The sequence below is a fragment of the Phyllobates terribilis genome, unplaced genomic scaffold (genome assembly GCF_046119375.1).
Source record: "Phyllobates terribilis strain yellow unplaced genomic scaffold, ASM4611937v1 Scaffold_11__3_contigs__length_659146591, whole genome shotgun sequence".
Classification (NCBI taxonomy): domain Eukaryota; kingdom Metazoa; phylum Chordata; class Amphibia; order Anura; family Dendrobatidae; genus Phyllobates; species Phyllobates terribilis.
This window is the reverse complement of record NW_027362771.1, coordinates 25,242,826-25,256,093: the sequence shown is the minus strand read 5'-3', so window position 1 is coordinate 25,256,093 and position 13,268 is coordinate 25,242,826. Positions and strand designations below refer to the sequence as shown.

Here is a 13,268-nt window from a genome sequence, read left to right as displayed (position 1 = left end):
ATCTAAAGAAGATTATAATGCAGTCTGCAGATCCTGCAGGGCACGTATCAGGTTAGCTAAATCTGACAATGAATTAAGGCTTGCAAGAGATGTCAAAAGCAATAAAAAAGGATTTTGGGGGTATGTCAAAAGTAAAAGAAATGTCAAAGATGCTATAGGATTTTTACAGGATGAAAATGGAGAAATGGTAAGAGAGGATGTTGAGAAAGCCGAACTTTTTAACTCCTATTTTGCATCTGTTTTCTCTCAGAAAGAAAATGTAACATCAACTGATCTTCACTGTCCTTTTAAAGGAATAGAGGAATCCAAGTTATCTGTAAACAGAAAGATTGTGAGGGAATATTTAGCTAACATAAATGAGTTCAAGTCTCCAGGTCCAGATGAATTACACCCCAGAGTACTGAAGGAGATCGTAGAAGAAATTTTGGAACCACTCTCCATAATCTTTGAAAATTCTTGGAGAACAGGAGAAGTCCCAGAAGACTGGAGAAGAGCCAATGTTGTTCCTATCTTCAAAAAGGGGAAGAAGGTGGACCCAGGGAACTATAGGCCGGTGAGTCTGACTTCTATACCAGGAAAGATCTTTGAGCAAATTATTAAACAACATGTATGTAAGTACATGGATAAGAATGAAGTGATTAACCAGAGTCAGCATGGGTTTGTAACTAACAAGTCATGTCAGACTAACTTAATTTCCTTCTATGACAGAATCACTGACTGGGTGGATCAGGGAAATGCTGTAGATATAGTATATCTTGACTTCAGCAAAGCATTTGACAAAGTATCTCACACCATCCTTATTGAAAAAATGGACCAGGCAACTGTTAGGTGGATTCATAACTGGCTTAGTGATCGGACTCAAAGGGTGGTTGTAAATGGCTTCACATCCAGCTGGATGAATGTCTCAAGTGGGGTACCACAGGGCTCCATCCTGGGACCTGTATTGTTCAACATCTTTATCAATGATTTAGATGAAGGAATTGAGGGTAAACTGATTAAATTTGCTGATGACACAAAGCTAGGAGGGATAGCTAATACTAGAGAAGAGAGAGAGAGGATTCAAAAAGACCTAAATAAACTGGAGCAGTGGGCAGCAACCAACAGAATGGTTTTTAACAGGGAAAAATGCAAAGTACTACATCTGGGCAATAAAAATGAAAAAAGCATATGCAGAATGGGAGGAATAGAGCTAAGCAACGGTACATGTGAAAAAGACTTAGGTATACTAATAGATCATAGATTGAACATGAGTCAACAGTGTGATGCAGCAGCAAAAAAGGCAAATACAATTCTGGGATGTATTAACAGAAGCATACAGTCTAGATCACGTGAAGTCATTATCGGTCTTTACTCCTCTTTGGTCAGACCTCATCTGGAATACTGTGTACAGTTTTGGGCACCACATTTTAAAAAAGACATAGACAAACTGGAGCAAGTTCAGAGAAGAGCGACCAGAATGGTGACTGGTCTGCAAACCATGTCCTATGAGGAACATTTGCAGGATTTGGGAATGTTTAGCTTGCAAAAAAGAAGACTGAGAGGAGACTTAATAGCAGTCTACAAATATGTCAAGGGCTGTCACATTGTAGAAGGATCATCTTTATTCTCATTTGCACAAGGAAAGACTAGAAGCAATGGGATGAAACTAAATGGGAGGAGATACAGATTAGATATTAGGAAAAACTTTTTGACAGTTAGGGTGATTAATGAGTGGAACAGGCTGCCACGAGAGGTGGTGAGTTCCCCTTCAATGGACGTCTTCAAACAGAGGCTGGACAGACATCTGTCTGAGATGATTTAGTGAATCCTGCTTTGAGCAGGGGGTTGGACCAGATGACCCAGGAGGTCCCTTCCAACTCTACCATTCTATGATTCTATATGTATCAAACCCTTTGCAAACCTGGGTTTTTACGTTTTTGCATTTTCGTTTTTTGCTCCCCTTGTTCCCAGAGCCAAAGCGTTTTTATTTTTTGGTCAATATGGCCAAGTGAAGGCTTATTTTTTGCGGGACGAGTTGTACTTTTAAACGACATTACTGGTTTTACCATATCATGTACGGGAAAACGGGAAAAAAATTCCAAGTGCGGTGAAATTGCAAAAAAAGTGCAATACCACAGATTTTTTTTTTTTTTTTTACCACATTCACTGAATGATAAAACTGACCTGCCATTCTTATTCTCCAGGTCACTATGAGTTCGTAGGCACCAAATATGTGTAGGTTATTTTTTATTTAAGTGGTGAAAAAAAATTCCAAAATTTGCTAAAAAAAAAAACATGGCGCAATTTTCCAAGACCCGTAGCGTCTCCATTTTTTGGGATCTGGGGCCGGGTGATGGCTTATTTTTTGTGCGCCGATCTGAGGTTTTTTGGGGTAGATCTGATATTTTGATCGCCCGTTGTTGCATTTTATTGCAATGTTGCGGCGACCAAAAAACGTAATTCTGGCATTTAGAATTTTTTTCTCATTATGCCGTTTACCGATCGGATTAATTCTTTTTTCATATTGATAGATCGGGCAATACCCAATATGTGTATGTGTTTTTTTTTATTATTTTATTTTGAATGGGGCGAAAGGGGGGTGATTTAAACTTTTATATTTTTTTAATATTTTTAAAAACATTTTTTTTCACTTTTTGCATGCTTCTATAGTCTCCATAGGAGACTAGAAGCAGCACTTGTCTGATCACCTCTGCTACATAGAGGTGATGAGCAGATCACCTCTATGTAGCAGAAATGGTTTTGTGCTATGAGAGCCGACCACTAGGTGGTGCTCATAGCAATCAGCACATGACAACCACTGGGGTCTGCTGCAGACCCAGGGTTGTCATGCCCACTCATCGGTGACCCGCGATCACGTGACGTGGTCACCGATGGGTGGGGTAAGTGACGCGCTTCCTGCGCGGCGATGTTAAATGCCCTGACAAAGATTGACAGCGGCATTTAACATGTTAACAGCCGCAGGGGGATCGCGATTCCACCCACGGCTGTTGCGGGCACATGTTAGCTGTAATAATCAGCTGACATGTGCCCGGTTCAGTGTGGGCTCAGCGCCGGAGCCCATGCTGAACAGGGCGTGACAGCCTGGTGCATACTAATACGCCACAGGCTGTAAAGGTGTTAAAAGAGGCACAAGGGGACGTTATTACTATGAGGAAGTACAGAGGAAACATTACTATTGTGTAGGGACACTGAAGGGGCACTGTTATTGTGGTTATTGTGTGGGGCACAAAAGAAGGGTACTATTACAAAGGAGGCATTATTACTGTCTGAGGTTACAGGATATACATTGTTTGCTTAGAGGTGGTAGAATGTGAGTCGGGGCCTGAAAAGCCATAAGCCAAAGATGTTTCTGTGTTACATTTTGCAGGGACAAGTTATGAATGGAAGAAGTGGTCATGGCGGTCTGGGCCGAATGGAAAAGAAATGGGAAAGTGAATGACTATGATTAGCGAGAACATCATTGGTTAGAATCTGTGCAGTATACACATTTATGGTCTTTAGGGCACTGGCGTAGAACTAATATTACCATTATATGCACACTACATGGTGGTACTAGTGTAATGGTTTTGGTTAATGATCAGTATGGTGGTATTATCATTACTGTATATGCTGGTAATACGTTGTTATGGTTTGGTGGTATTTATCTGTTATATTCTAATATTATTATTGAAGTATTGTTATTAATAAATCTTATATAGCAGTATTATTATTATCTGGGTCTTGAAGTAAATCTTGATTTCCTCCAGGCAGTGTAATATTAGTAATAGAGATCCTCATCCGGGGTAGAGACAGGGGGAACATGGGCCTCTGTGCTATCAAATGCCAGGCCTGAATTTTAGTTGCAGTCCATCTTTGCTTCCCCAGTAGATGGATACAGCTTTTTTTAGCCATACATGTATTTCGACAAATAAAGGATAATATTGTGGACAAGAAGGAGTGTCTTTCCCATCTTCATTAACTTCATATATGTGCCTTTTAAAAAGGATGTACGCGACTAACATAATGATGAAGTATCCATATGAAAGGTTATTAATATGAGATCAGTGGGGCCTGACTCCTGCCACCCTGACTGATCAATGATATCTGCTACATCATTGGCTGGATGTAAGCAGTGTATGGAGTGGAGCACCACAACTCCGTACATTGTTTAGTGCCTGGTCCTGGTTACTGTACATAACATATCAACAGATCAGTGGGAGTATCATTATTGGCCCCCATTCATCTCTTATTGATGACTTATTCTAATGATATATACTTGGTTCAGACAACCTCAGTAATATATGTTTGCTGATATATCGGAACATATGACAAGTTGTAATATGAAGAGAAATATAATTGTACTTACATCTTTTCCATACAGAGGAGACATTCATTGTCATATGTCTGTTGATCACTTCCACATACAGGATCATAGTTCCGTGGGCATCTTGATGATGCGCCTACATCACAGTTAGGCTGTAAAAAGATTTCTGCCATTACTATACTACCTATTTTAGTGAGCGTCTAAAAGCAATGCACATTTGCTGATAATAACCCAATAGTTTCCCTGATTATTTAATTCCTTAGTAACCAAGCTAATTTTGACTTTAAAGACCTGACCAAATTTTAGAAATCTGCCAGGTGTAATAGTCCCAAGGGAAATATATTCAAGGTGTTGATTGATGCGTTTCGAAGAAGGTTATGAATAAGAAGTATCACTTCGAAACGTGTCGTCAACCAACACCTTAAATGTATCTCCCTTGGGACTATTTCCTCAGATGACACACTTTTCCATATGTTTCTGTAGATTTCTTATGGAATTATATATTTTTTATGGATGAAATTTTCTGAATAAAAATACACGTTTTATTGGAAGTGCTGGATCAGCCGCCTCTGTTATATGGACTATTCCCTTTGGAATTTGGATCCGTGCACACCTGCATTTGTGAATAGGTGAGCTGATTGCTTATAATTCTTCTTTATTAAAAACAGAGTGATCTATTTCAAGTGTTTATTTCTGTTAATGTTGATGATTATGGCTTACAGCCAATGAAACCACAAAAGGCATTATATGGTGTTAAAATAATGGTTCAGCTTGAAATCATTGCCTTTAAAAAGACTTGTTTTTCAGTCAGATAATCCTTATTTAGCAATACTTTTGTTTGTTCTGTTTTCTTGTAGTGTTCTCATGACCTTTATAAGAATTGGCTCATTGGTTTATAATTATCATACTTGTCCTATGTTTGTACACAAAATAAAGTCCCAATATATCACCACCAGGAAACTCCCTAAGCTCAGCATGACCTGGACTGTATTCAGTATTATCAGTGAGAAAGGATGTTGGGAGTATCATACATCATGAATATCCTGCAGATGTATTGACAAGCACCTGTTATTTCATTATTTTACGCCAAGGATAACATATTATTTACATAATCTCATACGCATGTATCAAAGCACAACCCACGTTGATTGGGGTATATAATTACATTACATCTTAAAATAAACAGAATCATTCTGTTGAGACAGTCTGTAGTGAGTGTCTTATTTGAAGCATCATTCCTATAGGAAATCCTTATTTCTAATTTGTCTACCTGAGAAGAAGCGAGATCCCCTCCCGTCTTTAACAATAGTGATGAAAAGACAAATTAATTTTTGTAAAATATTGTTTTTTGTCTGTAAACATAGCAAAGCTTAAAAAAACAATATAAATATGGAGTCACTGTAATTATACTGACCCAAAGAATAAATCGGTCTTATCACTTTTACTGCACAGTGAACTGCGCAAAAGAAAAGAAATAAAAACAATAACTGAATTGCTGGTTTTTGCTCATTCTGTATCTTAAAAATCTGAATAAAAAGCAATCAAAAAATATTATGTACCCAAAAATGGTACCAAACAAATCTGCAACTCGCCCTGCAGAAAATAAGCCATCATACAGCTCTGTTTGCTAAAAAAATAAAAATGTTACAGCTCGCAGAATATGGAGATGAAAAAAACTACTTTCTATGAAAAAAAAAATAATTTTTACTGTCTGATAGCAGCAAAACAAAAAAAAACCAATATAAATGTGGTATGGCTGGAATCGCACCAACCTTAACCGGTTCAGGACCGCCCACTGTACATAAACATCGGCGCTGCCTGGGCTCTGTGCAGCGCCGACATTTAAAAACGGTGGGTGGTCCCGCGGCGCTCAGGACCCCCAGGGTCCTGCTAGCGCTGCGGTACCGGTTCAGAGCGATAGCTCTGACATGTGGCATCATGGGGACCTGATTGGATCAGGTCCCCATGATGTTAACCTGTTCCTATCTTCTAGATGCCGCGATCCATAGCGATCGCGGCATTTAAAAGATAGGGACAGCCGGTGGTCGGCGATCGGGACCCCCCACATACCTGTCAGCGGCGGGGATCCCGGTGCTGTGACCTCTGACATCATCGAGACCTGATTGGCTCAGGTCTCGATGATGTCAGCGTCACACCAGCCAATCAGAGAGATCACCAGGGAAGTTTGTTTTAGAAACAAACTTTCCCGGGCGATCTGCCTGATAAATGCAGTTTCTCCTCCAATCTCAGTGAGAGAGCAGAGGAGAAACAGTGTGACAAGAGCTGTCAGCCTTGCCACTGTGAAAGTAAAAAAAAAAAAAAATAAAAAAGAAAGTAAGAGTTAGGGTTAGTGAGTCTGTCAGATCAGTCAGTCCTGTCAGATCAGTCCAGTCAGATATGTCAGTCAGTCAGTCCTGTCAGATCAGTCAAGTCAGATCTGTCAGTCCTGTCAGATCTGTCAGTCAGATCTGTCAGTCCTGTCAGATCTGTCAGTCAGTCAGTCCTGTCAGATCTGTCAGTCAGTCCTGTCAGATCTGTCAGTCAGTCAGTCCTGTCAGATCTGTCAGTCAGTCAGTCCTGTCAGATCTGTCAGTCAGTCAGTCCTGTCAGATCTGTCAGTCAGTCAGTCCTGTCAGATCTGTCAGTCAGTCAGTCCTGTCAGATCTGTCAGTCCTGTCAGATCTGTCAGTCAGTCAGTCCTGTCAGATCTGTCAGTCAGTCAGATCTGTCAGTCAGTCAGTCCTGTCAGATCTGTCAGTAAGTCAGTCCTGTCAGATCAGTCAGTCAGTCCTGTCACATCAGTCAGTCAGTCCTGTCAGATCAGTCCGGTCAGTCCAGTCCGGTCCCGTCCTTTCAGTCCGGTCCGTTCAGTCCAGTCAAAAAATATAAAAATAAAATGGCCCGTCAGACTTATACCGCAGAGGAGGTGTATGCCCTGCTGTGTTCTGACACTGATGACAGCGCAATCTCAGATGGAGATATGGATTTTGAGGGCTTTAGTAGCGGCGACACTGAGAGCCCAGAAATGAGCAGTGATTCTGTTCCATCCTCAAGCCCAAGGACCAGTACAGCAATAGGGGCAAATAGCGCTACTGGAGAAACGTCTCCAAATCAGGGAACACTGCCCAGTACAAGCGCTGTCCCTGCTACTAGTGAATTGGCGCACGCCAGTGTACAAGGGGCGTTGCCACATGATCTAGCATTTCCCAGATGGGAGGCTTCAGATTCGGCTGCTCCATTCAGCCCTGATTTCAACGCCATTCCTGGTATAAATGTGGAGGTGGAAGATTTTGGACCAATTCATTTTTTTAATTTGTTTTTTACAGACAGCTTGCTAGAGCATATTGTCGTGCAAACAAATTTATACGCGTCCCAATTCATAAGCCAGAATCCCCGATCTTACTATGCTAGGGCAAATTTATGGACACCAACTAATGTCCCGGAAATAAAAAAAATTTTAGGACTTACATTTGCCATGGGGCTTGTTAAAAAACCGAGCATTCGATCCTAATGGTCCAACCACCCTGTTCAAGCCACCCCTATGTTTTCAGTCATTCTGCCTAGGACCCGTTATGAAATGCTCATTCGGTTTTGGCATTTTAACGACAATAGTCAATGCCTGCCCAGAAATGCCCCAGAACATGACAGGTTATATAAAATTAGACCCATCATTGAAAATTTGTCAGAAAAATTCTTAAGCCTCTACACCCCAACACAAAATATTTCTATAGACGAGTCCCTTGTAAAATTCAAACGAAGACTGCACCTCAAGCAATTTATCCCATCTAAAAGGGCAAGGTTTGGAATAAAGCTCTATAAAATGTGCGAAAGTTCAACCGGATACACATCCGCTTTTCGCATATATGAGGGGAAAGATAGCCAACTAAACCCACCAGGATGCCCTACTTATCTGGGGACATCTGGAAAAATTGTTTGGGAGCTGATAAGTCCATTTTTTCAAAAAGGCTACAATCTATATGTGGACAATTATTACACCAGCATACCCCTATTTAAAAGTCTGGTTGAACACAACATCGGGGCTTGTGGGACCATCCGTAAAAACCGTCAGGGGTTTCCACAACCATTGGTCAACCAAAAGTTTCAAAAGGGGCAGTCAGGGGCTGTACGCAACGGAGAGCTGCTTGCCCTGAAATATAGGGATAAGAGGGATATTTTTGTCCTCAGCTCGATCCACACAGATGCCACAAGGGCCACTGTAGAACTAGGATCCACCACTCCGAAGCAAAAACCTGTGTCAGTCATTGACTACAACAAACACATGGGGGGTGTGGACCTTGCAGACCAGGTTCTACAGCCATACCAGGTATCAAGAAAGTCCTATACCTGGTATAAAAAGTTGGTTATTTATTTGTTTCAGGTGGCCACATACAATTCTTTTGTGTTGTACAAAAAAGCAGGAAATTCAGATCCTTTTCTTGATTATCAAGAAAAGGTAATTGAAAATCTTGTCTTTCAAAGTGTTAGCCCCGCTCATCCATTAGAATCTGAGGATGTGAAAAGACTCACTGAGCGACATTTTATTGCACTTATTCCAGCAACGGAAACAAGAAGGAACCCCCAGAAAAGATGTCGTGTATGTACTAAGAGAGGAATGAGGCGTGATACCCGCTACTATTGCCCACAATGCCCATCATTGCCAGCCTTATGCGTCACTGACTGCTTTAAAATCTTCCACACAGAACCACGTTTTTAAACTGTAAAAATGTATCCCAATTTGTCATTCAAACATTTGGTTCATTTAGTGAATGACACATTCGAGTAGAGCTCACTTAATTTCCAGGGGGGGTTCTCCAGAATCTAAACCTTCCATTGCGTGCTTGTTTCTGGAAATCATCCATTGAGTTAAAATGGTCACTAAACCCATAGATGAATTCCCAGAGGGGTTTCATTTCCAAAATGGGGTCACTTCAGGGGGGATTCTTTAGCTCTGGTACTCTGAAAAGTGCCAGAACAGCATAATCCCCCCTGAAGTGACCCCATTATAGAAATGACACCTCTGTGGGAATTCATCTATGGGTTTAGTGACCATTTACCTATCTACTTATTTTCCCACCACTAGATTAATTAATACAGAGGAGTAGATTGTAAAATTCGGTCACTTGTTGTGGGTTTCCTCTGTTTAGGCACCTCAGGGGCTCTCCAAATGCAACATGGCGTCCGCTATCCATTCCAGTCAAATTTCCATTCCAAAAGTCAAATGGCGCTCCTTACCTTCCAAGCCATGCCGTGCGCCCAAACAGTGGCTTTGCACCACATATGGGGTATCAGCGTGCTCAGGAGAAATTTCACAACACATTTTGGGGTCCATTTTTTCTGGCTGCCCTTGTGAAAATTAAAAATTTGAGGCTAAAGTAGCAGTTTTGTGTTAAAAATGTGTTTTTTTATTTTCACACTTCAACATTATAAAATTCTGTGAAGCCCCTGGGGGTTCAAGGTGCTCACCACACATCTAGATAAGTTCCGTGAGGGGTCTAGTTTCCAAAATGGGGTCACTTGTTGGGGGTTTCCTCTGTTTAGGCACCTCAGGGGCTCTCCAAATGCAACATGGCGTCCGCTATCCATTCCAGTCAAATTTCCATTCCAAAAGTCAAATGGCGCTCCTTACCTTCCAAGCCATGCCGTGCGCCCAAACAGTGGCTTTGCACCACATATGGGGTATCAGCGTGCTCAGGAGAAATTGCACAACACATTTTGGGGTCCATTTTTTCTGGCTGCCCTTGTGAAAATTAAAAATTTGAGGCTAAAGTAGCAGTTTTGTGTTAAAAATGTGTTTTTTTATTTTCACACTTCAACATTATAAAATTCTGTGAAGCCCCTGGGGGTTCAAGGTGCTCACCACACATCTAGATAAGTTCCTTGAGGGGTCTAGTTTCCAAAATGGGGTCACTTGTTGGGGGTTTCCTCTGTTTAGACACCTCTGGGGCTCTCCAAATGCAACATGGCGTCCGCTATCCATTCCAGTCAAATTTCCATTCCAAAAGTCAAATAGCGCTCCTTACCTTCCAAGCCATGCCGTGCACCCAAACAGTGGCTTTGCACCACATATGGGGTATCAGCGTGCTCAGGAGAAATTACACAATACATTTTGGGGTCCATTTTTTCTGGCTGCCCTTGTGAAAATTAAAAATTTGAGGTTAAAGTAGCAGTTTTGTGAAAAAAAGTTAAATGTTCATTGTTTTCTTCCACATTCCAAAAATTCCTGTGAAGCACCTGAAGGGTTAATAAACTTCTTGAATGTGGTTTTGAGCACCTTGAGGGGTGCAGTTTTTAGAATGGTATCACTTTTGGGTATTTTCTGTCATAAAGGCTCCTCAAAGTCACTTCAAATAAGATGTGGTCCCTAAAAAAAATGTTTTTGTAAATTTTGTTGTAAAAATGAGAAATCGCTGGTCAACTTTTAACCCTTATAGCTTCCTAACAAAAAAAAATTTTGGTTCCAAAATTGTGCTGATGTGAAGGAGATATGTGGGCAATGTTATTTATTAACTATTTTGTGTGATATATCTCTCTGATTAAAGGGCATGAAAATTCAAAGTTTGAAAATTGCAAAATTTTCAAAATTTTCGCCAAATTTCCGATTTTTTCACAATCAAACGCAAGTGATATCAAAGAAATTTTACCACTATCATGAAGTACAATATGTCACAAAAAAACAATCTCAGAATCAGGGGGATCCGTTGAAGCGTTCCAGAGTAATTACCTCATAAAGTGACAGTGGTCAGAATTGAAAAAATTGGCCCGGTCACGAAGGCAAAAACAGGCTCTGGCGCGAAGTGGTTAAGAAAAAAGTGACTTATGACCGCATGAGGAATGGCGTACAAATTAAAAATAAGAACTATTTTTGTACTGCTAACCATTTGTTCATTTGGCCTCCCAAAAATTGGAATAAGGCTTTTCTCACATTTATCCTCCGCTCTCTGCTGAGTGCTTACGTCAGGGTTTCCATGTAAATTCTACAATACCGCGATTCACACAAAACTCCCAATGGAACCGCTCACTATAATGAGGAACATGGAGTCCAGGGGGTGTTCCCGTCTTTTTAGCACACAAGTGTAAACAACCAGATAAATGTGCACACCTAAAAAGATGGATACCACCGAAGCAGACGCCAAACTGTCTCTATCTGCCTCATTATTGTGGATGGTTCCATCAGAAGTTTTGTCTGAATCACATTTTTGTGCTCAGCGTAGAACACAAGATTGTGATTCAGCCTTATTCTGAAAAGTTATCAACGTTACCAATAAAACCCCTAACTTATCCTACACAAAACCAATCCCACTCAGGTCCATCATCTGTCACTGGAAATATAGAGGGTCCCACATTACTGGTAGAATAAAGACTCTAGAAAAGCGACATGGCTCCCACCCTCTCTGATAAAATCCTGTGAATTCTGCACTCCCCAGTCCAAATGCTCCCCCCATTCTGAGTCCACCGTGCCTAAACTGCAGTAACTGCAGTAAGCAGCAAAATTTTTGTCAGTATTGTTGTGAGGAGAGCACACTTAACAATTTATGAAGTGCATGTCACCAGAAGCACAAGCTGGGCACAATGTATGGGGGCGCTATAATATATGTGGGCACAATGTATGGGGCACGATGCATGGGCACTAAACTGGCATATTTGTAATTCTCCAGAAAAAAAAGCCTGGCATAGATGTTACAAAATAGTCACTGCAGCCATAGTTGAATTGAGTGGTGCGATTTCTACAATGGGGTCACTTTTATGCTGTTCTGGCACCTTAGGGGGTCTGCAAATGTCAGCCACAAACTATTCTATCAAAATCTGTGCTTCTAAAGCCTAGTAGCGCTCCTTCCTTCTGAGTAGTGTTGAGCCACCCCCGTAGTGTTCGAGTTCGGTTCGGTTCGTCGAACACCCGTGTGTTCGCCGAACTGTTCGTCGAACACCTTCGAACACCGTTAAAACCAATGGCAGGCAAACAAAAACACATAGAAACACATAGAAAACACCTTCAAAGGTGTCCAAAAGCTGACTAACTGCTCAGAAGACACAACTAACACATGGAAAAGTGACAAGTACATATAGTCATGCGAAAAGAAAAGAGGTGGAGGAGTAAAAGGAGGGGGAGACACAGATATAGGCATGTCATGCCCTTCTAAAATCCAAAAAGTGAGAAGCCGACACGGCCAGTCCGCTCCTGCCCGTGCCACCTCCGTGTCGCCGGGTTTGTGCCAGAGCCGTGGTGAACCCTGACGGCCAGCCCCCCTCTCCCAATACTGGTGCCTGTCCGCTGGTGGGTCGAGCGAGCCCCCCTGTGGTGGAGGCAGCTCTAAGCTTTTTAATTTAAATTGTCTCTCTAATTTGAATGAATACACTTTAAATCCATTTACAAGGATCTATTGGAGGGCAAGTCTCATGCCAGCAGCCGCGTAATTCCAGCTCCAGTAGCGTCCACTAAAGCTGCTGCAGTTAAAAAGCTTTTATAAGGATAGAGCTCAGCTGTCCAGCGCAAGGCATCCTACTGCCAGTCCCAGCCCCTATGCCTTGGGGTGCCTCCTGATGCTCTTCACTGAGTATCCCATGGTCCCTAAGCATTTCCTTTGAAAAAATTAAGTGTCCAAACTACAGGTGGTGTAGCTTGCTTAACAGCCGGGATAATCCGCTGACTAGCAGACACTGCTACTAGGCACAAAGTATTTCCTGGGCTAGATGCAGTTAAAAATTTGTAATTAGATACTCTCGTTGGATGCTGAGAGAGCATTCCATAGAGTCTCCTGGCACACCATTTATGATTCTCTTAAAAAGCTTGGGGTAGGGGTCTAGGGGACCCTTTTATAGCCAAAATCACTGCCCTGTATCGCAATACGTCACCTAGGCTGAAGATAAATGGAACTGTAGCACCCTGAGGGCTCGGTTGCTACAGAGGTATTGCACCTCACCCAGAGGTGTGATATCTCACTCTCAGGTAAGGATGGAGTGTGGATCA

At 41.6% G+C, this 13,268-nt stretch overlaps 1 protein-coding gene across 1 annotated transcript in view; it reads right to left on the bottom strand.

Annotated features, from left to right (window-relative positions):
- LOC141164969 (serine protease inhibitor Kazal-type 1-like) overlaps nucleotides 1-13,268 on the bottom strand; it is a 48,228-nt gene that overhangs the window by 20,483 nt on the left and 14,477 nt on the right. Inside the window, exon 3 of the mRNA XM_073650627.1 lies at nucleotides 4,346-4,455. Within this exon, the coding sequence (XP_073506728.1) occupies nucleotides 4,346-4,455 (110 nt within the window). The remainder of the gene's footprint in view (nucleotides 1-4,345; nucleotides 4,456-13,268) is intronic.